This window comes from Pristiophorus japonicus, chromosome 4 (genome assembly GCF_044704955.1).
Source record: "Pristiophorus japonicus isolate sPriJap1 chromosome 4, sPriJap1.hap1, whole genome shotgun sequence".
NCBI lineage: Eukaryota > Metazoa > Chordata > Chondrichthyes > Pristiophoridae > Pristiophorus > Pristiophorus japonicus.
Genome location: NC_091980.1, coordinates 178,527,139 through 178,554,488, shown reverse-complemented (window position 1 = coordinate 178,554,488; position 27,350 = coordinate 178,527,139). Strand labels below are relative to the sequence as shown.

The following is a 27,350-nucleotide window of genomic DNA, read 5'->3' as shown; positions in this document are numbered from 1 at the left end:
ATTCGTGGTCATGTGCTCCATGCTGCACAATCTGGCTATCAGGAGGGGCCAAAAATTGCCAGAAGGGACTGATGCTCCACCTCAGGAGACAGAGGAAGAGGACGACGAGGGGCTGGACGCTGACCTAGGGCGAGACAATCAGGCAGGCTATGCAACCATACCCATGCCCCCCTCCAGACTTCAGGAAAGGGACCATGGTGGCTACATAGCTGCAAGACTCTTACATCAGGAGCTGATAACACAACGATTTCCCTGAAAGAACGTTGCTGTGAGTGACAACGCTGACACACTGCTGTGTGTGTGCAACTTAGACATCAATGGTGCCCATCACCTTGGTGCCAGTTAAAGTTTACGTTGATTGAAGTTAAGTTTTATTTAACCCTTTCATGTTAAGGAATCAGCAGTATATAATGGTCCAGCTATCTGAGACACTGCGCAACAAGGTTATGTTCAATAAAAACATTTTTATGCCAACATTGGTCTGAAATCATAAGTATCACGGGCAAAAACACCCTGTAAAGTCCTGTCCCCTCAGTACAGATTCACACGAGGCATGTAGTGAAGTCAAGGTCACTCTGGACCTGCACCTTTTATTTCACAGCTCTGGAATGCTGCACTTGCCTGAGACCTGTGCTTATAAACCTGTCTCTTGCAAGTGCACCCCCGGTGGTAAGGTATGCTGGTGGTTACAGGTCATATCTTATTACAGTCATGTATAGCATGTTAGGATACAGTTATATATAATAATGTAAGATACATGACATCACCCTCCCCCAAGATCTTATTGTCTTTATAAGTTCAGTCTCTCAGGTGGTCTACGCTCTCGCGTGGAGCGTCTGAGTTGTGGTTCAGTTGTTTGCCTTGGTGTCTGTTTTTCTTTGGGTGTGGTTGCTGGTATCTCGCCTGGGCTGTCTGTTTTGATTGTTGTGATTGTTGTTGACTCGCCTGGGCTGTCTGATGGGATTGCCCTTTCCTCAGGTTGTTCCCTCTGTCTGTCCACCAGGTGTGGTGCGAGTTCCACATTGTAGTCTGCCTCTGGTTCCGCAGTGCTGTTGGTAAATCTGCTTTTGACTTGGTCTACATGCCTCCGGCAGGTTTTGCCATTGTCCATTTGTACTACCAGTAGCCTGTTTCCTTCCTTGCCTGTTACTGTCCCTGCAAGCCATTTGGGACCCCTGCCATAGTTTAATACAGACACTTTGTCCCCTATCTCATTCCATCTCCCCCTCGAATTTCTGTCATGGTACTCAGTCAGCTTACGGCGCTTTGCCTCAACGATTTTGTGCATGTCTGGGAGGATTAATGAGAGCCTTGTTTTTAAAGTCCTTTTCATCAATAGTTGTGCGGGGGGGATCCCAGTCAGTGAGTGTGGACGAGATCTGTATGCCAACAGCAGTCGCGACAGGCGACCCTGCAGCGTGGGACCTTGGATTTTAATCATGCCTTGTTTAATGATTTGCACTGCTCTCTCCGCCTGGCCGTTGGAGGCCGGCTTGAACGGTGCCGTCTTGACGTGATTTATGCCGTGGTCAATTATAAAGTCTTGGAATTCTGCACTGGTGAAGCACAGACCATTGTCACTGACTAATATGTCAGGGATTCCGTGCGTTGCAAACATGGTTGCGAGGCTCTCCACAGTGGTGGAGGTTGTGCTCGAGTTTAAAATGGTGCATTCGATCCACTTTAAAAATGCATCTACAACTACGAGGAATATTTTGCCCATGAATGGGCCCGCATAGTCTACATGCACCCGCGACCACGGTTTGATAGGCCAGGGCCAGGGGCTTAGTGGAGCCTCCCTGGGGGCATTGCTGAGTTGGGCATAAATGGTGCACCTTCAGACGCAGAGCTCCAAGTCCGCGTCAATACCAGGCCACCAGACGTGGGATCTGGCTATGGCCTTCATGAGAACGATCCCCGGGTGCTCGCGGTGGAGCTCCCGGACAAATGCCTCTCTGCCTCGCAGAGGCATGACTACTCGGCTGCCCCACATCAGGCAGTCTGCTTGTAGTGTTAGCTCATGCATGCGCCTGTGAAAGGGTTTTAATTCCTCGGGACAGGCATCGCGAGTCTCTGTCTAGTCACCAGTTAGGACACATCTTTTTACTAAGGATAACGTGGGGTCGCTGGCTGTCCAGGCTCTGATTTGGCGAGCCGTCATGGGTGAACCTGTGAACTCAAAGGCATTGATTGCCATGACTATCTCACAGTCCTGTTCATTAAACCCTTCCGTGGTCGCCAGGGGTAACCTGCTGAGCGCGTCGGCACAGTTGTCTGTGCCTGGTCTGTGCCTTATGGTATAGTTGTACGACGCCAGCATGAGTGCCCACCGTTGAATTTGCGCCGAGACGTTGGCGTTTATTGCCTTGCTCTCGGATAGAAGGGACGTGAGGGGCTTGTGGTCGGTTTCTAACGCGAACTTGGCCTCGAAAAGGTATTGGTGCATCTTTTTGACACCGTACACGCACGCGAGCGCCTCCTTCTCTACCATTCCGTACCCTCGCTCCGTCCGCGAAAGTGACCTGGAGGCAGAAGCTATGGGTTGTAATTTGCCCGCACTATTGACATGTTGCAAAACGCACCTGACCCCATACACTGATGCATCGCATGTGAGAACTAGCTTTTTACCTGGATCAAAGAAAGTCTAAACACTGTTGGAACATAGAAGGTTGCGTGCCTTATTGAAGGCGCATTCCTGGGCGACCCCCCAAAACCAATCGCACCCCTTCCTGAGTAGCACGTGGAGAGGCTCCAGCAGCGTGCTTAAGTTCTGCATAAAGTTCCCAAAGTAATTGAGTAGCCCGAGAAAGGCGCGCAGTTCTGAGACATTCCGGGGCCTGGGTGCCAGGCGAATTGCTTCTGTTTTGGACTCTGTTGGGCGGATTCCATCAGCGGCAATCTTTCTGCCCAAAAATTCAATAGGGTGCGAGAAACAGGCACTTGGATTTCTTGACTCGTAGGCCTACCCGATCCAACCGCTTTAGTACTTCGTCCAAATTACGGAGATGGGAGCCGGTGTCCCTGCCCGTGATAAGTATGTCGTCTTGAAATACAATCGTACCCGGGATGGACTTGAGCAGACTCTCCATGTTGCGCTGGAATATGGCACCTGCCGACCTGATGCCGAATGGGCATCGATTGTACATGAAAAGGCCTCGATGTGTGTTGATGGTGGTGAGTAGCTTGGATTCCTCGGTCAATTCTTGCGTCATATACGCAGATGTGAGGTCTAATTTTAAGAAAAGTTTACCTCCAGCCAATGTGGCAAATAGGTCCTCCGCTCTGGGCAGCGGGTACTGGTCCTGTAGGGAGACTCTATGGTAGATTTGTAGTCCCCACAGATTCATCAGGCTTCATGACTGGGACGATGGGACTTGCCCAGTCACTAAATTCCACAGGTGATATAATGCCTTCCCGCAGAAGCCTGTCTAGTTCGTGTTCAATCTTTTCCCTCATCACATAGGGTACAGCTCTGGCCTTGTGATGGACCGGTCTAGCATCTGTGTGATGTAGATTTTGACTTTGGCCCCTTTGAAAGTGCCCACACCTGGCTGAAAGAGATGTTCAAATCGCTTTATAACTGTTGAGCAGGAGGTCCGTTCCTCTAATGACATGGCATGGACATCATCCCATTTCCAGTTTAGTTTTGCCAGCCAGCTTCTCCCAGCAGTGCTGGGGGGTCTCCGGGGACAATCCACAGGGGAAGTCGGTTCACTGTCCCTTTGTGTGTGACAGAGAGCATGGTGCTACCGAGGACTGGTACGATTTCTTTGGTATAGGTTCTTAGTTTGGTGTCGACCTTTGTGAGTTTTGGTCTGTCTCTTTTATGCGGCCACAGTTGTTCAAATTGTTGAGCGCCCATGAGAGATTGACTCGCTCCTGTATCCAGCTCCATGTTGACAGATATCTTGTTGAGTAGGACCTTCATCATTATAGGAGGCGTCCTGTTGTAGGAGCAGCGGCCATTGATCGTGTTGACCTGCTGTACACCGGTGTCCCGGGTACTGTCCCCACTGTCTTCTAGTCCGCTTTCCGACCCATCCGATTCGTATACCAGCCGAGCTGCCATTTTTTTGCACATGCGGGCCAAATGCCCTGTATAGTCACAGTTCCTGCAAACAGCCTGCTGAAATCGACATTCCCTTGGCGAGTGCCCACCCCCACACCTCCAGCACAGACTGCTTGCAAAGAATGAGCTGCGTCTGGCTGATCTCTCTTGAGCTTCTCTCAGTTTGTAGTTGATTGCTCGCATTGTGGGTTGATGAGGTGTGAACGGCCGTTCCTATGGCCCTTGATAGCTTCTGTTGCCACTGCTTGCTGTCGAAAGCCTGTTCTGCCGGTTATGTCTGTGTGTGGAGGTAGCAGCTTTTCTAATGCTGTGAACTCCTTGTTCCATTATTTCGTTAGTTGTCGTACCTGCATTGTAAATCAACCTCGTTTCTTCTTCCCCTACCAAGAATGTCTGTGCAACCAGTGCTGCTGCCTCTAAGGTCAGGTTCTTGGTCTCTATGAGCTTTTGGAATATGCCTGCGTGGCCTATTCCTTCAATGAAAAAGTCTCTGAGCATTTCTCTCCTCAGTTCATCGGAGAACTCACATAAACTAGCCAACCTCCGAAGTTCCGCCACGAAGTCGGGTATGCTCTGGCCCACACAGCGTCTGTAGTTGTAGAACCTGTGTCTGGCCATGTGTAGGCTGCTCGCTGGCTTCAGGTGGTCTCTTACCAGTGTGCTCAATTCTTCAAACGACTTGCTTGCTGGTTTCTCAGGTGCCAACAGATCCTTCATTAAAGCGTATGTTTTCAAGCCACAGTTGGTCAAGAGATGGGCTCTTCTCTTATCTGCCTTATCGTCGCCGAACCAGTCTTTGGTTACAAAGCTTTGCTGGAGCCTTTCTATAAAGTCCTCCAAATTGTCTCCCGCATTGTACTTTTCATCTGATCCGTTGTTCGCCATTCTGTGGATTCTGTAATCCCGTAACTCGTCGCCACTGTAAAGTCCTGTCCCCTCAGTACTGATTCACACGAGGCATGTAGTGAAGTCAAGGTCACTCTGGACCTGCACCTTTTATTTCACAGCTCTGGAATGCTGCACTTGCCTGAGACCTGTGCTTATATACCTGTCTCTTGCAAGTGCACCCCCGATGGTAAGGTAGGCTGGTGGTTACAGGTCATATCTTATTACAGTCATGTGTAGCATGTTAGGATACAGTTATATATAATAATGTACCCAACCCCCGCCCACACCCCACTGTTTCCACCATTGACATCAACCAAATGTTCAACATGTCCAGCAACACAGAATACAAATGCAAAGCAGGAGGGTGGTCCACTCCCCCCATACATTCCAACAAATTGCAGATGGATATATAACACAGCCATCACCTGCAGACATGCACCTCACTTTCCTTCCCCCTCCCCTTCTTCTCCCTACCTCTACCCCTTCCCCTTCTCGCTCCACGGCGCCTGGCCAAAGAGCTCCTCAGGCCGTGTCTCATTAGGGGGGTTGAAGGCAGAGGTGGTAACACGGGTACGGGAGCGGGGGGGGTACCGAGGGGGCAACATTCTCTGATGCAGAAGCAGTCTTGGTCCTTGCTCTCATCTGTTGTTCGCAGTGGTGGTGGGGAACCTAGGGGTGGTGTGCCGCGCTCATGGACCACTGGGAGGCCTGTGGCAGCAGTGTTCCTGACTATCGCATCCAGGGCCTCCGCCATCCACGGAATGTACTTGGTCATGGTGGCCAGCTGTTGGGATATGCCCCCCAATGCTTCGATGAGCTGGTCACTAATGTCTACAGTCCTCCTGGACAACTGTATCATCTCTCCGCTCTCATGTGGTGCTTGTGGACCAGACCTGCCGCGTACACAAGGTCTCCACGGGATCGACGCGTCCTGGGGACAGATGGGGTGCCCTGTAGCGAACGGTTGGGGTTGGTACCTCCAGACTGGAGGCGGGAATGACCGGAGGACCACTAGTTGGCTTTCGGGTGGAATGGCTTCTGGAGCATGGCGATGTAGGTTCCTCGAATTCCGCGCTCTCATCCGTAGAGAACAGACCCAGCAGATTGACGGGCGAGAATCGGAGCTCCGCAGCAACAGATGTAGGATCGTCCCGAGAGTTGAGCCCCGCGCCCCCACCTTCTGGCCTCTGTGGTCTTGCCTGGGGTGGCACTGCTGGCTGAGCTGCATAGCACAAATGGGGATTGTTATGTCTTGAATAAAGCACTGTAACTGAGTACTGTAGACGTGAGTAACTGTGACCTTAGCCTCTTTATTCTAACTCCAGAGTACAGGTACGGCATGGGAGGCCTGCTTATATACAGTGCTCCCAAGGGATGCTGGGATCCCTTGGGACTCCAACAGATACGCCCTCTGCTGGCAGTAGTGTGCAGGTTACATAAGGTTGCATACATAACAGCACTCCCTCCCAAAGTCAATAGTACATCGTCTAGGTGCAAATGCAGGTGCAGGTGAGTTGGTTGGACCTTCGCTGGGCTGCTGCGCAGCTGGCCTTGCTGGGTTGCTGGGGGTGATGAGTTCAGCTTCGTAGTCAACCGTGATATCGATTGCCACTTGTGAGTGTGTCGGAGGGTCAAAGTTGGTGGTGCCCTCTTCAGGTTGCTCGTGGCTGCCTGTGAATCGCAGTTTGGTTTGGTCCAAATGCTTTCTGCAAGTTAGTCCGTTTGTGAGTTTGACCTGAAACACCCTACTCCCTTCTTTGGCTATGACAGTGCCAGCAAGCCATTTGGGACCATCTCCATAGTTGAGTACAAATACAGTGTCATTGACTTCAGTATTGCGTGACAAATTTGTGCGATCATGGTATATGCTTTGTTGATGCCGCCTGCCCTCGACGTGATCATGGAGATCAGGGTGGACTAGAGAGAGCCTTGTTTTGAGTGCCCTTTCCATGAGCAGCTCGGCTGGGGGAACTCCGATGACTTGAGTGGGGTCTGGTGCGGTAACTGAGCAGGACTCGGGACAGGTGGGTCTGCAGGGAGCCTTCCCACATGCGTTTCAAGCTTTGCTTGATGGTTTGGACTGCCCGTTCTGTCTGGCCGTTAGATGCGGGTTTGAATAGGGCAGATGTGACTTGCTTGATCTCATTGCGGGTCATCAATTCCTTGAATTCAGCACTGGTGAAGCACGGCCCATTGTTGCTGACAAGAACATCAGGCAAGCCGTGCGTGGCAAACATGGCTCATAGGCTTTCGATGGTGGCACTGGACGTGCTTATAGACATTATTACACACTCAATCCATTTTGAATAAGCATCCACAACAACCAAAAAACATTTTGTCTAGGAACGGGCCCGCAAAGTCAGCGTGGATCCTCAACCACGGTTTGGAGGGCCATGACCATAAACTTAGCGGTGCCTCCCTGGGTGCATTGCTCAGTTGAGAACAAGTGTTGCATTGGCACACACAAGACTCCAAATCTGAGTCTATGCCGGGCCACCACACATGGGATCTGGCTATAGCTTTCATCATTACTATGCCTGGTGGGTACTGTGTAGGTCGACTATAAACGTTTCCCTGCCTTTCTTAGGCAAAACCACGCGATTACCCCACAAAAGACAGTCCGCCTGTATGGACCTTTCGTCTTTGCACCACTGGAACGGCTTGATCTCTTCATGCATCTCCGCTGGTTCACTGGACCAGCTCCTGTGGAGGACACAGTTTTTTACAAGGGACAGTAAAGGATCCTGGCTGGTCCAGGTCCTGATCTGGCAGGCCGTAACGGGTGACTTTTCATTTTCAAATGCATCCATCTGCAGGCTGTGCCATTTCCACCCCAATGGTAGGCGATGGTAGCCGACTGAAAGCATCAGCGCAGTTCTCTGTGCCTGGCCTGTGGTGATTTACATAGTTATATGCAGGCAGCGTGAGCGCCCATCTTTGGATGCGAGCAGAGGCATTGGTATTGATGCCTTTGCTCTCTGAGAATAGCGATATGAGTGGCTTATGGTCAGTTTCTAACTCGAACTTAAGCCCAAACAGATACTGATGCATTTGTTTTACCCTGTGTTTAATCATGCTGTAGGCTCTTTCGACCTTGGACAAGCTCCTGGACGCAGAAGCGACCGGTTGCAATGTTCCTGATTCATTTACTTGTTGTAACATACACCCGACCCCATGCGAAGACGCATCGCAAGCTAGCACTAAAAGTTTACAGGATTATACAGGACAAGCAGTTTGTTGGAACATCACCGATTTCGGGCTTTCTCAAAAGCAGTCTCTTGTGATTTCCCCCGTACCCAGTCATCTCCCTTGCATAGCAATACGTGTAGAGGTTCTAGCAAGGTGCTTAACCCGAGTAGGAAATTACCAAAATAATTGAGGAGTCCCAGGAACGACCGCAGCTCCGTCACGTTCTGTGGTCTTGGCGCGTTCTTGATGGCCTCCATCTTGGCGTCGGTGGGTCAGATGCCGTCTGCCGTGATTCTTCTCCCGAAGAACTTGACCTCCGCCGCCAGGAAAACACACTTCGAGCGTTTCAACCTGAGTCCCACACGATCTAGCCAACTTAGAACCTCTTCCAGGTTCTGCAAGTGTTCGATTGTGTTCCGACCTGTGATCAATATGTTGTCCTGGAAAACCACGGTGTGTGGAACCAACTTTAGCAGACTCTCCATGTTCCTTTGAAAAATAGCTGCGGCCAATTGAATCCCAAACGGGCATCTATTGTAGATGAACAGATCTTTGTGCATGTTGATGCAGATGAGGCCTTTCGAAGATTCCGCCAGCTTCTGTGTCATGTAGGCCGAGGTCAGGTCCAACTTGGTGAACGTCTTCCCTCGTGCCAGCGTTGCAACTAGGTCGTCTGCCTTGGGTAGCGGGTACTGGTCCTGCAGCGAAAAACGGTTAATCATTACTTTATAGTCCCCACAAATTCTGACCGTGCCATCGCCCTTGAGAACCGGAACAATCGGACTGGCCCACTCACTGAACTCCACCGGTGCGATGATGCCTTCTCGTTGCAGGCTGTCTAGCTCGATCGCCACTTTCTCTCGCATCATATATGGCACCACCAATGGGTGGGTCGTGTACCAGGAACCAAGTGGGTCTGCACCTTCGCCCCCGAGAAACTTCCAATGCCTGGCTCAAACAAAGACGGAAACTTGCTCAGAACCTGAGCACATGAGGCGTCGTCGACAGATGAAAGTGCTCGGATGTCGTCCCAATTCCAGCGGAATTTTCCCAGTCAGCTTCTGCCGAGCAGTGTGGGGCCATCTCCTGGTACGAACAGTGTGGGGCCATCTGGTAGTTCGTGTACTGCTCCATCATAGGAGACTTTTACTGCTGCACTGCCAATTACAGGGATCAGCTCTTTAGTGTAAGTTCTCAGCTTGGTATGAATGAGGCTCAGCTTGGGCCTGTGTGCCTTGTTGCACCACAGCCTGTTGAAGGCCTTTTTGCTCATGATGGACTGACTCGCAGCCGTGTCCAATTCCATGGAATTCCGTTCAGTTCAATTTTTAACATGATCGGTGGACATTTCGTGGTGAAAGTGTGTATCCCGTACACTTCTGCCTCTTCGGTTTGAGCCTCCAGTTCAATTTGATCCGCCATGGATCGGTCTTCCTCTGCAACGTGGTTGTTTGCAAGGTTTGCAGCTCGTCTGCACATTCGCTGGAGGTATCCCATTGTTCCACAGCTTTTGCACGCATAGTGTTTGAAGCGGCATTGATGGACTGGATGATCACCTCCGCAGTGCCAACAAGGTGTTAATTGCCTTGCATTCACACTTGATGGCGGAACTCTGAGTCATCTGAGGTTATGCAGCTGCAGGCGTGTACGTTCTGCCACATGCATTTCTGAAAACGACGTTACTTTGTGTACAGTACTTGCTGAAACATCTTTATGCTGTGAAATTTGTTTGGTGTTATCGCTGGTGGCCATAAATGCCTGGGCTATCGTTATGACTTTGCTCAGGTTCGGTGTTTCAACAGTCAATAGTTTGCGAAGGATAACCTCATGGCCAATGCCAAACACAAAAAAGTCTCTTAGCATTTGCTCCAGAAATCCATCGAATTCGCAATGCCCTACAAGGGGCCTTAGTTCGGCAAAGTAGCTCGCCACTTCCTGGCCTTCACACCGTTGACATGTATAAAATTGATACCTTGCCATCAGAACGCTCTCCTTCGGACCAGCGTACACAGTTCTTCGCACGATTTTGTTGTTGGTTTCACCGGAGCAAGAAGATTCTTCATGAGGCCATAGGTTGTTGCCCCGCAGACGGTGAGGAGGATTGCTCTTTGTTTGGCAACGTTCACGCTCCCTTCTAGCTCGTTGGCCACGAAGTATTGATCGAGTCACTCCACGAAGGCCTCTCAATCGTCCCCTTCTGAGAATTTCTCCAGGATACCATCAGTTCTCTGCATTCTCTGCATGGTTCGATATCTTGTCGCCAGTTGTTATATCTTGAATAAAGCAATGTAACTGAGTACTGTAGACGTGAGTAAGTGTGACCTTAGCCTCTTTATTCTAACTCCAGAGTACAGGTACAGCATGGGAGGCCTCCTTATATACAATGCTCCCAAGGGATGCTGGGATCCCCTGGGACTCCAACAGATATGCCCTCTGGTGGCGGTAGTGTGCAAGTTACATAGAGTTGCATACATAACAGGATTATTAGAGAAGGGGGTGCTAGGGTCACAAGGTGGGCTACACACAGCATATGCACGACAAAAGCACCACCGCTATCAAAATCATCACAGACATCACATTTCATGACCATCAACACATTTGCTTTGCAATGATTTTCATTAGGCCAGCATTATTTCTAGGACAATTTTAGAAATCATCTATCGTATATGATTGTTCGGATATGAGTGGGTGTAGCATCTATTGACTTTACATCACGCAATGGTGTAAGCTTTACTCATGTGGCATCACTTCAGGGTCTGCAGATGCGTCCATGGCTGTCCGGGAGTGCTTCCCCACACATGCGAGCACCCGCTCCTCCATGTCAGTGATGTCGCTGGTTACTGGTGGCCCCCACCCGTTACTTCTGCACGGACCTCATCGTCGATAGCTTCTTCTGTAAAAGGTGACAGGACAGCATGACATGAGATCATTGCATTATGTCATTGCTAGGTACTGTCGTAGTCATGCTTATTATGATGATTATCATTCTTTACCTAAAGACGTGCACTGTGACCGCAGGCTTTGAGTAAAACATTCCTGGTAAAAGTGAAAGACCTCACATCTGCTGATAGTCACTCATGACTGTTACAAATCAAATGATATAAATACATAACTACATGTAAATAAATGTAATACTCTTGCGGATCCTACAAGGTCATTCCATCGTTTGCGGCATTGGTTGCCCTCATGCACCTCGTTGGTCGCCGATGAAACCACCTCTGCTATCTCGACCCATATCTTCTGGTAGACCTTTGGGGTGGGCTTCCCACACCCTCCCTGTGTCATATCACCCCAGCATAACTCGACCTCCTGCAGGAGGGAGGCATTTGCCTCGTCCGAGAACCTCCTGGCTCTTTTGCGCCCTCCAATGTGCTCCTCTCCCACCTCACTGCTCTCTCCAACGTTAGTCTCCACAGTGCGCTGTGATGTCTCCTCCTCTCCATTATAGGCCAAATTCTGGCAAATATGTGGCTGGTAACAGCTAATTTTTGTTTCCCTATTTGCTCTAAAGCTCTAAACTCTCCCTCCTTCTTCCCAAAGCAGCCACACCACACCCATACACGCCTTCACTTCCTCTCAGTTCCCTCTCTCTCTGTCTCCTCTTTTGCGCATGTCATGATGACCCTTGACCTCCTGAATCGCGGGAATCAAGCGTTGCCATGCCGTTGCTAAGGGCGGCGACACTTTACGGCAGAAGGTCAGTGAGATTTAATGCTACCGCCCATTTCATATCGCTCATGATAACGCCCAATTTCAAATATGGAGACTAGGTGCTTTGAGAATGGGCAAGAAGCCGGCGATCTGAAAACACATTTTTACCGCCCTCGCCGGAACTAACCCATTTTTGGGTGATATGCACAAAAGTGTCAAATCTAGCCCAAGGTCAATAACACGGTGCTAGGGGATGGGTTACTGAGTGACTGTATGAGAGAGTTAGATTAACATCAGTAGAGATACAGTCAGTAACATAGGGTGCTGGAGGAGGGGTTACTGAGTGACAGTGTGAGGGAGCTGGATTAACATCAGTAGAGATACAGTCAGTAACACATTATGCTGGGGGAGGGGTTACTGAGTGACAGTGTGAGGGAGCTGGATTAATATCAGCAGAGCTGCAGTCAGTAACACAGAGTGCTGGGGGAGGGGTTACTGAGTGACAGTGTGAGGGAGCTGGATTAACATCAGTAGAGATACAGCCAGTAACACAGGGTGCTGGGGGAGGGGTTACTGAGTGACAGTGTGGGGGAGCTGGATTAACATCAGTGGAGATACAGTTAGTAACACCAGGTGCTGGGGGAGTGGTTACTGAGTGACAGTGTGGGGGAGCTGGATTAACATCAGTAGAGATACAGTTAGTAACACAGGGTGCTGGGGGAGGGGTTACTGAGTGACAGTGTGGGGGAGCTGGATTAACATCAGTAGAGATACAGTTAGTAACACAGGGTGCTGGGGGAGGGGTTACTGAGTGACAGTGTGGGGGAGCTGGATTAACATCAGTAGAGAAACAGGCAGTTACACGGAATGGTTTCTGGATAAAGACGCTGCTGATTGATTTGCCCGAAGGTGATTAATCATTTTAATGCTTTCAGGCTTGACGTATAAAACATCAAAGGATTCGTTCCGTTGGGACACCGGGGAACTTCCCACCTTTTACAGTTTTGCGTTTGGACAGCCGGATAATCAGGGGTAAGTCAGGAAATCGGCATCTTCAGGTGCTTCAGATTCCCACTCTGTTCATCCCATTGATACCGAGTGAGCAGGTGTTTTGGTGCAAGTGGTTACCTTTGTGGCATTTGCAACGAACAGTAACACCCTCTGCAGAGAGCAACACAGAACAAGGAAACAATCTTCAGTATTCAGGTACAAGTGAGACAGGACCCTCTTATTCGTGGTGGGACAGGACACAGTATTTACAGTAATGGGACAGCGCCGCAGTACACAGCATTTACAGTAATGGGACAGGGCCCCAGTACACGGTATTTACAGTAATGGGACAGTGCCCCAGTACACAGTATTTACAGTAATGGGACAGGGCCCCAGTACACGGTATTTACAGTAATGGGACAGTGCCCCAGTACACGGTATTTACAGTAATGGGACAGTGCACCAGTACACAATATTTACGGAAATGGGACAGGGCCCCAGTACACAGTATTTACAGTAATGGGATAGTGCCCCTGTATACAGTATTTACAGTAATGGGACAGTGCCCCAGTACACGGTATTTACAGTAATGGGACAGTGCCCCAGTACACGGTATTTACTGTAATTTGACAGGGCCCCAGTACACGGTATTTACAGTAATGGGACAGTGCCCCAGTACTCAGTATTTGCAGTAATAGGACAGGGCCCCAGTACACAGTATTTACAGTAATGGGACATGCCCCAGTACACGGTATTTACAGTTATGGGACAGGGCCCCAGTACACAGTATTTACAGTAATGGGACAGTGCCCCAGTACATGGTATTTACCGTAATGGGTCAGTGATCCAGTACACGGTATTTACAGTAATAGCACAGTGCCCCGTTACACGGTATTTACAGTAATGGGACAGTGCTCCAGTACACAGTATTTAAGTAATGGGTCATGGCCCCAATACACAGTATTTCCAGTAATGGGACAGGACCCCAGTACATAGTATTTACAGTAATGGGACATTGCCCCGGTACACAGTATTTACAGTAATGGGACAGTGCCCCAGTACCGCATATTTACATTAATGGGAAAGGGCTCAGTACACATATTTACAGTAAAAGGACAGTGCCCCAGTGCACAGTTTTTCTGCAATGGGACAGGGCCCTAGTACACAGTATGTACATTAATTGGTCAGTGACCCAGTACACAGTATTTACAGCAATGGGACACTGCCCCAGTGCACGGTATTTACAGTAATGGGACTGGGTCCCAGTACACAGTATGTACATTAATTGGTCAGTGCCCCAGTACACAGTATTTACAGTAATGGGACAGTGCCCCAGTACACGGTATTTACAGTAATGGGACAGTGCCCCAGTACACGGTATTTACTGTAATTTGACAGGGCCCCAGTACACGGTATTTACAGTAATGGGACAGTGCCCCCAGTACTCAGTATTTGCAGTAATAGGACAGGGCCCCAGTACACAGTATTTACAGTAATGGGACATGCCCCAGTACACGGTATTTACAGTTATGGGACAGGGCCCCAGTACACAGTATTTACAGTAATGGAACAGCGCCCCAGTACATGGTATTTACAGTAATGGGACAGTGCCCCAGTACACGGTATTTACCGTAATGGGTCAGTGATCCAGTACACGGTATTTACAGTAATAGCACAGTGCCCCGTTACACGGTATTTACAGTAATGGGACAGTGCTCCAGTACACAGTATTTAAGTAATGGGTCATGGCCCCAATACACAGTATTTCCAGTAATGGGACAGGACCCCAGTACATAGTATTTACAGTAATGGGACATTGCCCCGGTACACAGTATTTACAGTAATGGGACAGTGCCCCAGTACCGCATATTTACATTAATGGGAAAGGGCTCAGTACACATATTTACAGTAAAAGGACAGTGCCCCAGTGCACAGTTTTTCTGCAATGGGACAGGGCCCTAGTACACAGTATGTACATTAATTGGTCAGTGACCCAGTACACAGTATTTACAGTAATGGGACACTGCCCCAGTGCACGGTATTTACAGTAATGGGACTGGGTCCCAGTACACAGTATTTACAGTAATGGGACTGGACCCCAGTACACAGTAATTACAGTAATGCGACAGAGCCCCAGTACACGTTATTTACAGCAATGTGACTGGTCCCCAGTACACAGTATTTACAGTAATGGGACAGTGCCCCAGTACACGGTATTTACACTGATGGGACAGCGCCCCAGTACACATTATTTATCGTAATGGGACAGTTCCCCAGTACACAGTATTTTATGTAATGGGACGGTGCACCAGTACACAGCAATTACAGTAATGGGACAGGGCCCCAGTACACAGTATTTACAGTAAAGAGACACTGTCCCAGTATACGGTATTTACAGTAATGGGACAGGGCCCCAGTACACAGTATTTACAGTAATGGGACAGGGCCACAGTTCACGGTATTTACAGTAATGGGACAGTGCCCCAGTACACAGTATTTACCGTAATGGGACAGGGCCCCAGTACAAAGTATTTACAGTAATAGGACCATCCCCAGGAAACAGAATTTACAGTAATGGGACAGTGCCCCAGTACACAGTACTTACAGTAATGGGACAGTGCCCCAGTACACAGTATTTACAGTAATGGGACAGTGCCCCAGTAGACAGTATTTACAGTAATGGGACAGGGCCCCAGTACACAGTATTTACAGTAATGGGACAGTGCCCCAGTACACAGTACTTACAGTAATGGGACAGTGCCCCAGTACACAGTATTTACAGTAATGGGACAGTGCCCCAGTACACAGTATTTACAGTAATGGGACAGGGCCCCAGTACACAGTATTTACAGTAATGGGACAGAGACCCAGTACACAGTATTTACAGTAATAGGACCGTCCCCAGGAAACAGTATTTACAGTCATGGGACAGTGCCCCAGTACACAGTCTTTACAATAATGGGACAGTGTCCCAGTACACGTTATTTACAGTAATGGGACAGTGCCCCAGTACACAGTATTTACAGTAATGGGACAGGGCCCCAGTACACAGTATTTACAGTAATGGGTCAGTACCCCAGTACACGGTATTTACAGTAATGGGACAGGGCCCCAGTACACAGTATTTACAGTAATGGGACAGGGCCCCAGTGCACAGTTTTTACAGTAATGGGTCAGTACCCCAGTACACGTTATTTACAGTAATGGGACAGGGCCCCAGTACACAGTATTTACAGTAATAGGACCGTCCCCAGGAAACTGTATTTACAGTCATGGGTCAGTGATCCAGTACACAGTATTTACATTAATAGGACAGTGCCCCGTTACCGGTATTTACAGTAATGGGACAGTGCTCCAGTACACAGTATTTACAGTAATGGGACAGTGTCCCAGTACACAGTATTTACAGTAATGGGACAGTGCCCCAGTACACAGTATTTACAGAAATGGGACAGGGCCCCAGGACACAGTATTTACAGTAATGGGACATAGCCCCAGTACACGGTATTTACAGTAATGGGACATAGCCCCAGTACACAGTATTTACAGTAATGGGACAGTGCCCCAGTACACAGTATTTACAGTAATGGGACAGGGCCCCAGTACAGAGTATTTACAGTAATGGGACAGTGCCCCAGTACCGCGTATTTACATTAATGGGAAAGGGCTCAGTACACAGTATTTACAGTAAAAGGACAGTGCCCCAGTGCACAGTTTTTCAGTAATGGGACAGGGCCCCAGTACACAGTATGTACATTAATTGGTCAGTGCCCCAGTACACAGTATTTACAGTAATGGGACACTGCCCCAGTGCACGGTATTTACAGTAATGTGACTGGGCCCCAGTACACAGTATTTAAATTAATGGGACAGTGCCCCAGTACACAGTATTTACAGTAATAGGACCGTCCCCAGGAAACAGTATTTACAGTCATGGGACAGTGCCCCAGTACACAGTATTTACAGTAATGGGACAGTGCCCCAGTACACGTTATTTACAGTAATGGGACAGTGCCCCAGTACACAGTATTTACAGAAATGGGACAGGGCCCCAGTACACAGTATTTACAGTAATGGGTCAGTACCCCAGTACACGTTATTTACAGTAATGGGACAGGGCCTCAGTACACAGTATTTACAGTAATAGGACCGTCCCCAGGAAACAGTATTTACAGTCATGGGTCAGTGATCCAGTACACGGTATTTACAGTAATAGGACAGTGCCCCGTTACACGGTATTTACAGTAATGGGACACTGCTTCAGTACACAGTATTTACAGTAATGGGACAGTGCACCAGTACACAGTATTTACGGAAATGGGACAGGGCCCCAGTACACAGTATTTACAGTAATGGGACATAGCCCCAGTACACGGTATTTACAGTAATGGGACAGTGCCCCAGTACACAGAATTTACAGGAATGGGACATGCCCCAGTACACGGTATTTACAGTAATGGGACAGTGCCCCAGTACATAGTATTTACAGTAATGGGACAGTGTCCCAGTACACAGTATTTACAGTAATGGGATAGTGCCCCTGTATACAGTATTTGCAGTAATGGGACAGTGCCCCAGTACACGGTATTTACAGTAATGGGACAGTGCCCCAGTACACGGTATTTACTGTAATTTGACAGGGCCCCAGTACACGGTATTTACAGTAATGGGACAGTGCCCCCAGTACTCAGTATTTGCAGGAGTAGGACAGGGCCCCAGTACACAGTATTTACAGTAATGGGACATGCCCCAGTACACGGTATTTACAGTTATGGGACAGGGCCCCAGTACACAATATTTACAGTAATGGGACAGCGCCCCAGTACATGGTATTTACAGTAATGGGCAGTGCCCCAGTACATGGTATTTACAGCAATGGATCAGTGCCCCAGTACACAGTATTTGCAGTAATGAGACAGTGTCCCAGTTCTCGGTGTTTACAGTAATGGGACAGGGCCCCAGTACACGTTATTTACAGTAATGGGACAGTGCCCCAGTACACGGTATTTACAGTAATGGGACAGTGCCCCAGGAGACGATATTTACAGTAATGGGGCAGTGCCCCAGTACACTGTATTTACATAATGGGAAAGGGCCGCAGTACACAGTATTTACAGTAATGGGGCAGTGCCCCAGTACACGGTATTTACAGTAATGGGAAAGGGCGCAGCGCACAGTATTTACAGTAATAGGACAGTGCCCCAGTACATAGTATTTACAGTAATGGGACATTGCCGCGGTACACAGTATTTACAGTAATGGGACAGTGCCCCAGTACCGCGTATTTACATTAATGGGAAAGGGCTCAGTACACAGTATTTACAGTAAAAGGACAGTGCCCCAGTGCACAGTTTTGCAGTAATGGGACAGGGCCCCAGTACACAGTATGTACATTAATTGGTCAGTGCCCCAGTACACAGTATTTACAGTAATGGGACACTGCCCCAGTGCACGGTATTTACAGTAATGGGACTGGGTCCCAGTACACAGTATTTACAGTAATGGGACAGAGCCCCAGTACACGGTATTTACAGTAATGGGACTGGACCCCAGTACACAGTATTTAAAGTAATGGGACAGTGCCCCAGTACACGGTATTTACACTGATGGGACAGCGCCCCAGTACACGTTATTTATCGTAATGGGACAGTGCCCCAGTACACAGTATTTTAAATAATGGGACGGTGCACCAGTACACAGCAATTACAGTAATGGGACAGGGCCCCAGTACACAGTATTTACAGTAAAGGGACACTGTCCCAGTATACATTATTTACAGTAATGAGACAGGGCCCCAGTACACAGTATTTACAGTAAAGGGACACTGTCCCAGTATACGGTATTTACAGTAATGGGACAGGGCCCCAGTACACAGTATTTACAGTAATGGGACAGGGCCACAGTTCACGGTATTTACAGTAATGGGACAGTGCCCCAGTACACAGTATTTACAGTAATGGGACAGTGCCCCAGTCCACAGTTTTTACAGTAATGGGACGTGGCCCCAGTACACAGTATTTACAGTAATGGGTCAGTGCCCCAGTACACGTTATTTACAGTAATGGGACAGGGCCCCAGTACACAGTATTTACAGTAATAGGACCGTCCCCAGTACACGTTATTTACAGTAATGGGACAGTACCACAGTACAGAGTATTTACAGTAATGGGACAGTGCCCCAGTACACAGTATTTACAGGAATGGGACAGGGCCCCAGTACACAGTATTTACAGTAATGGGACGTGGCCCCAGTACACAGTATTTACAGTAATGGGTCAGTGCCCCAGTACACGTTATTTACAGTAATGGGACAGGGCCCCAGTACACAGTATTTACAGTAATAGGACCGTCCCCAGAAAACAGTATTTACAGTCATGGGACACTGCTCCAGTACACAGTATTTACAGTAATGGGACAGTGCCCCAGTACACAGTATTTACGGAAATGGGACAGGGCCCCAGTACACAGTATTTACAGTAATGGGACATAGCCCCAGTACACGGTATTTACAGTAATGGGGCAGTGCCACAGTACACAGAATTTACAGGAATGGGACATGACCCAGTACACGGTATTTACAGTAATGGGACAGGGCCCCAGTACACGGTATTTACAGTAATGGGACAGTGCCCCAATACACGGTATTTACTGTAATTTGACAGGGCCCCAGTACACGGTATTTACAGTAATGGGACAGTGCCCCCAGTACTCAGTATTTGCAGTAATAGGACAGGGCCCCAGTACACAGTATTTACAGTAATGGGACATTCCCCAGTACACGGTATTTACAGTTATGGGACAGGGCCCCAGTACACAGTATTTACAGTAATGGGACAGCGCCCCAGTACATGGTATTTACAGTAATGGGACAGTGCCCCAGTACACGGTATTTACCGTAATGGGTCAGTGATCCAGTACACGGTATTTACAGTAATGGGACAGTGCTCCAGTACACAGTATTTAAGTAATGGGTCATGGCCCCAATACACAGTATTTCCAGTAATGGGACAGGACCCCAGTACATAGTATTTACAGTAATGGGACATTGCCCCGGTACACAGTATTTACAGTAATGGGACAGTGCCCCAGTACCGCATATTTACATTAATGGGAAAGGGCTCAGTACACATATTTACAGTAAAAGGACAGTGCCCCAGTGCACAGTTTTTCTGCAATGGGACAGGGCCCTAGTACACAGTATGTACATTAATTGGTCAGTGATCCAGTACACAGTATTTACAGTAATGGGACACTGCCCCAGTGCACGGTATTTACAGTAATGGGACTAGGTCCCAGTACACAGTATGTACATTAATTGGTCAGTGCCCCAGTACACAGTATTTACAGTAATGGGACACTGCCCCAGTGCACGGTATTTACAGTAATGGGACTGGGTCCCAGTACACAGTATTTACAGTAATGGGACTGGACCCCAGTACACAGTAATTACAGTAATGCGACAGAGCCCCAGTACACGGTATTTACAGTAATGTGACTGGGACCCAGTACACAGTATTTACAGTAATAGGACAGTGCCCCAGTACACGGTATTTACACTGATTGGACAGCGCCCCAGTACACATTATTTATCGTAATGGGACAGGGCCCCAGTACACAGTATTTACAGTAAAGGGACACTGTCCCAGTACACGGTATTTACAGTAATGAGACAGGGCCCCAGTACGCAGTATTTACAGTAAAGGGACACTGTCCCAGTATACGGTATTTACAGTAATGGGACAGGGCCCCAGTACACAGTATTTACAGTAATGGGACAGGGCCACAGTTCACGGTATTTACAGTAATGGGACAGTGCCCCAGTACACAGTATTTACAGTAATGGGACAGGGTCCCAGTACACAGTATTTACAGTAATGGGACAGGGCCCGAGTACAAAGTATTTACAGTAATAGGACCATCCCCAGGAAACAGATTTTACAGTAATGGGACAGTGCCCCAGTACACAGTACTTACAGTAATGGGACAGTGCCCCAGTACACAGTATTTACAGTAATGGGACAGTGCCCCAGTAGACAGTATTTACATTAATGGGACAGGGCCCCAGTACACAATATTTACAGTAATGGGACAGTGCCCCAGTACACAGTACTTACAGTAATGGGACAGTGCCCCAGTACACAGTATTTACAGTAATGGGACAGTGCCCCAGTACACAGTATTTACAGTAATGGGACAGGGCCCCAGTACACAGTATTTACAGTAATGGGACAGAGACCCAGTACACAGTATTTACAGTAATAGGACTGTCCCCAGGAAACAGTATTTACAGTCATGGGACAGTGCCCCAGTACACAGTCTTTACAATAATGGGACAGTGTCCCAGTACACGTTATTTACAGTAATGGGACAGTGCCCCAGTACACAGTATTTACAGTAATGGTACAGGGCCCCAGTACACAGTATTTACAGTAATGGGTCAGTACCCCAGTACACGTTATTTACAGTAATGGGACAGGGCCCCAGTACACAGTATTTACAGTAATGGGACAGGGCCCCAGTACACAGTTTTTACAGTAATGGGTCAGTACCCCAGTACACGTTATTTACAGTAATGGGACAGGGCTCCAGTACACAGTATTTACAGTAATAGGACCGTCCCCAGGAAACTGTATTTACAGTCATGGGTCAGTGATCCAGTACACGGTATTTACAATAATAGGACAGTGCCCCGTTACAGGTATTTACAGTAATGGGACAGTGCTCCAGTACACAGTATTTACAGTAATGGGACAGAGCCACAGTTCACGGTATTTAAAGTAATGGGACAGTGCCCCAGTACACAGTATTTACAGTAATGGGACAGGGTCCCAGTACACAGTATTTACAGTAATGGGACAGGGCCCGAGTACAAAGTATTTACAGTAATAGGACCATCCCCAGGAAACAGATTTTACAGTAATGGGACAGTGCCCCAGTACACAGTACTTACAGTAATGGGACAGTGCCCCAGTACACAGTATTTACAGTAATGGGACAGTGCCCCAGTAGACAGTATTTACATTAATGGGACAGGGCACCAGTACACAATATTTACAGTAATGGGACAGTGCCCCAGTACACAGTACTTACAGTAATGGGACAGTGCCCCAGTACACAGTATTTACAGTAATGGGACAGTGCCCCAGTACACAGTATTTACAGTAATGGGACAGGGCCCCAGTACACAGTATTTACAGTAATGGGACAGAGACCCAGTACACAGTATTTACAGTAATAGGACTGTCCCCAGGAAACAGTATTTACAGTCATGGGACAGTGCCCCAGCACACAGTCTTTACAATAATGGGACAGTGTCCCAGTACACGTTATTTACAGTAATGGGACAGTGCCCCAGTACACAGTATTTACAGTAGTGGTACAGGGCCCCAGTACACAGTATTTACAGTAATGGGTCAGTACCCCAGTACACGTTATTTACAGTAATTGGACAGGGCCCCAGTACACAGTATTTACAGTAATGGGACAGGGCCCCAGTACACAGTATTTACAGTAATGGGACAGGGCCACAGTTCACGGTATTTACAGTAATGGGACAGTGCCCCAGTACACAGTATTTACAGTAATGGGACAGTGCCCCAGTCCACAGTATTTACAGTAATGGGACAGGGCCCCAGTACAAAGTATTTACAGTAATAGGACCGTCCCCAGTACACGTTATTTACAGTAATGGGACAGTACCACAGTACAGAGTATTTACAGTAATGGGACAGTGCCCCAGTACACAGTATTTACAGGAATGGGACAGGGCCCCAGTACACAGTATTTACAGTAATGGGACGTGGCCCCAGTACACAGTATTTACAGTAATGGGTCAGTGCCCCAGTACACGTTATTTACAGTAATGGGACAGGGCCCCAGTACACAGTATTTACAGTAATAGGACCGTCCCCAGAAAACAGTATTTACAGTCATGGGACACTGCTCCAGTACACAGTATTTACAGTAATGGGACAGTGCCCCAGTACACAGTATTTACGGAAATGGGACAGGGCCCCAGTACACAGTATTTACAGTAATGGGACATAGCCCCAGTACACGGTATTTACAGTAATGGGGCAGTGCCACAGTACACAGAATTTACAGGAATGGGACATGACCCAGTACACGGTATTTACAGTAATGGGACAGGGCCCCAGTACACGGTATTTACAGTAATGGGACAGTGCCCCAGTATACGGTATTTACTGTAATTTGACAGGGCCCCAGTACACGGTATTTACAGTAATGGGACAGTGCCCCCAGTACTCAGTATTTGCAGTAAGAGGACAGGGCCCCAGTACAGAGTATTTACAGTAATAGGACAGTGTCCCAGTACACAGTATTTACAGTAATGGGATAGTGCCCCTGTATACAGTATTTACAGTAATGGGACAGTGCCCCAGTACACGGTATTTACAGTAATGGGACAGTGCCCCCAGTACTCAGTATTTGCAGTAATAGGACAGGGCCCCAGTACACAGTATTTACAGTAATGGGACATGCCCCAGTACACGGTATTTACAGTTATGGGACAGGGCCCCAGTACACAGTATTTACAGTAATGGGACAGCGCCCCAGTACATGGTATTTACAGTAATGGGACAGTGCCCCAGTACACGGTATTTACCGTAATGGGTCAGTGATCCAGTACACGGTATTTACAGTAATGGGACAGTGCTCCAGTACACAGTATTTAAGTAATGGGTCATGGCCCCAATACACAGTATTTCCAGTAATGGGACAGGACCCCAGTACATAGTATTTACAGTAATGGGACATTGCCCCGGTACACAGTATTTACAGTAATGGGACAGTGCCCCAGTACCGCATATTTACATTAATGGGAAAGGGCTCAGTACACATATTTACAGTAAAAGGACAGTGCCCCAGTGCACAGTTTTTCTGCAATGGGACAGGGCCCTAGTACACAGTATGTACATTAATTGGTCAGTGATCCAGTACACAGTATTTACAGTAATGGGACACTGCCCCAGTGCACGGTATTTACAGTAATGGGACTGGGTCACAGTACACAGTATGTACATTAATTGGTCAGTGCCCCAGTACACAGTATTTACAGTAATGGGACACTGCCCCAGTGCACGGTATTTACAGTAATGGGACTGGGTCCCAGTACACAGTATTTACAGTAATGGGACTGGACCCCAGTACACAGTAATTACAGTAATGCGACAGAGCCCCAGTACACGGTATTTACAGTAATGGGACTGGGTCCCAGTACACAGTATGTACATTAATTGGTCAGTGCCCCAGTACACAGTATTTACAGTAATGGGACACTGCCCCAGTGCACGGTATTTACAGTAATAGGACAGTGTCCCAGTACACAGTATTTACAGTAATGCGATAGTGCCCCTGTATACAGTATTTACAGTAATGGGACAGTGCCCCAGTACACGGTATTTACAGTAATGGGACAGTGCCCCAATACACGGTATTTACTGTAATTTGACAGGGCCCCAGTACACGGTATTTACAGTAATGGGACAGTGCCCCCAGTACTCAGTATTTGCAGTAATAGGACAGGGCCCCAGTACACAGTATTTACAGTAATGGGACATGCCCCAGTACACGGTATTTACAGTTATGGGACAGGGCCCCAGTACACAGTATTTACAGTAATGGGACAGCGCCCCAGTACATGGTATTTACAGTAATGGGACAGTGCCCCAGTACACGGTATTTACCGTAATGGGTCAGTGATCCAGTACACGGTATTTACAGTAATGGGACAGTGCTCCAGTACACAGTATTTAAGTAATGGGTCATGGCCCCAATACACAGTATTTCCAGTAATGGGACAGGACCCCAGTACATAGTATTTACAGTAATGGGACATTGCCCCGGTACACAGTATTTACAGTAATGGGACAGTGCCCCAGTACCGCATATTTACATTAATGGGAAAGGGCTCAGTACACATATTTACAGTAAAAGGACAGTGCCCCAGTGCACAGTTTTTCTGCAATGGGACAGGGCCCTAGTACACAGTATGTACATTAATTGGTCAGTGATCCAGTACACAGTATTTACAGTAATGGGACACTGCCCCAGTGCACGGTATTTACAGTAATGGGACTGGGTCCCAGTACACAGTATGTACATTAATTGGTCAGTGCCCCAGTACACAGTATTTACAGTAATGGGACACTGCCCCAGTGCACGGTATTTACAGTAATGGGACTGGGTCCCAGTACACAGTATTTACAGTAATGGGACTGGACCCCAGTACACAGTAATTACAGTAATGCGACAGAGCCCCAGTACACGGTATTTACAGTAATGTGACTGGGACCCAGTACACAGTATTTACAGTAATAGGACAGTGCCCCAGTACACGGTATTTACACTGATTGGACAGCGCCCCAGTACACATTATTTATCGTAATGGGACAGGGCCCCAGTACACAGTATTTACAGTAAAGGGACACTGTCCCAGTACACGGTATTTACAGTAATGAGACAGGGCCCCAGTACGCAGTATTTACAGTAAAGGGACACTGTCCCAGTATACGGTATTTACAGTAATGGGACAGGGCCCCAGTACACAGTATTTACAGTAATGGGACAGGGCCACAGTTCACGGTATTTACAGTAATGGGACAGTGCCCCAGTACACAGTATTTACAGTAATGGGACAGGGTCCCAGTACACAGTATTTACAGTAATGGGACAGGGCTCGAGTACAAAGTATTTACAGTAATAGGACCATCCCCAGGAAACAGATTTTACAGTAATGGGACAGTGCCCCAGTACACAGTACTTACAGTAATGGGACAGTGCCCCAGTACACAGTATTTACAGTAATGGGACAGTGCCCCAGTAGACAGTATTTACATTAATGGGACAGGGCCCCAGTACACAATATTTACAGTAATGGGACAGTGCCCCAGTACACAGTACTTACAGTAATGGGACAGTGCCCCAGTACACAGTATTTACAGTAATGGGACAGTGCCCCAGTACACAGTATTTACAGTAATGGGACAGGGCCCCAGTACACAGTATTTACAGTAATGGGACAGAGACCCAGTACACAGTATTTACAGTAATAGGACTGTCCCCAGGAAACAGTATTTACAGTCATGGGACAGTGCCCCAGTACACAGTCTTTACAATAATGGGACAGTGTCCCAGTACACGTTATTTACAGTAATGGGACAGTGCCCCAGTACACAGTATTTACAGTAATGGGACAGGGCCCCAGTACACAGTTTTTACAGTAATGGGTCAGTACCCCAGTACACGTTATTTACAATAATGGGACAGGGCTCCAGTACACAGTATTTACAGTAATGGGACAGTGCCCCAGTCCACAGTTTTTACAGTAATGGGACAGGGTCCCAGTACACAGTATTTACAGTAATGGGACAGGGTCCCAGTACACGTTATTTACAGTAATGGGACAGTACCACAGTACAGAGTATTTACAGTAATGGGACAGTGCCCCAGTACACAGTATTTACAGGAATGGGACAGGGCCCCAGTACACAGTATTTACAGTAATGGGACGTGGCCCCAGTACACAGTATTTACAGTAATGGGTCAGTCCCCCAGTACACGTTATTTACAGTAATGGGACAGGGCCCCAGTACACAGTATTTACAGTAATAGGACCGTCCCCAGAAAACAGTATTTACAGTCATGGGACACTGCTCCAGTACACAGTATTTACAGTAATGGGACAGTGCCCCAGTACACAGTATTTACGGAAATGGGACAGGGCCCCAGTACACAGTATTTACAGTAATGGGACATAGCCCCAGTACACGGTATTTACAGTAATGGGGCAGTGCCACAGTACACAGAATTTACAGGAATGGGACATGACCCAGTACACGGTATTTACAGTAATGGGACAGGGCCCCAGTACACGGTATTTACAGTAATGGGACAGTGCCCCAGTACACGGTATTTACTGTAATTTGACAGGGCCCCAGTACACGGTATTTACAGTAATGGGACAGTGCCCCCAGTACTCAGTATTTGCAGTAAGAGGACAGGGCCCCAGTACAGAGTATTTACAGTAATAGGACAGTGTCCCAGTACACAGTATTTACAGTAATGGGATAGTGCCCCTGTATACAGTATTTACAGTAATGGGACAGTGCCCCAGTACACGGTATTTACAGTAATGGGACAGTGCCCCAATACACGGTATTTACTGTAATTTGACAGGGCCCCAGTACACGGTATTTACAGTAATGGGACAGTGCCCCCAGTACTCAGTATTTGCAGTAATAGGACAGGGCCCCAGTACACAGTATTTACAGTAATGGGACATGCCCCAGTACACGGTATTTACAGTTATGGGACAGGGCCCCAGTACACAGTATTTACAGTAATGGGACAGCGCCCCAGTACATGGTATTTACAGTAATGGGACAGTGCCCCAGTACACGGTATTTACCGTAATGGGTCAGTGATCCAGTACACGGTATTTACAGTAATGGGACAGTGCTCCAGTACACAGTATTTAAGTAATGGGTCATGGCCCCAATACACAGTATTTCCAGTAATGAGACAGGACCCCAGTACATAG

The 27,350-nt window shown here is 47.9% G+C and overlaps 1 protein-coding gene across 2 annotated transcripts in view; it reads left to right on the top strand.

The window, feature by feature from the left end:
- LOC139263179 (C-type lectin domain family 18 member A-like) overlaps positions 1–27,350 on the top strand; it is a 185,193-nt gene that overhangs the window by 69,053 nt on the left and 88,790 nt on the right. For both annotated transcript variants that reach the window (XM_070878855.1, XM_070878854.1), the window contains exon 10: positions 12,733–12,829. In XM_070878855.1, coding sequence (XP_070734956.1) covers positions 12,733–12,829 — 97 coding nt within the window. The remainder of the gene's footprint in view (positions 1–12,732; positions 12,830–27,350) is intronic.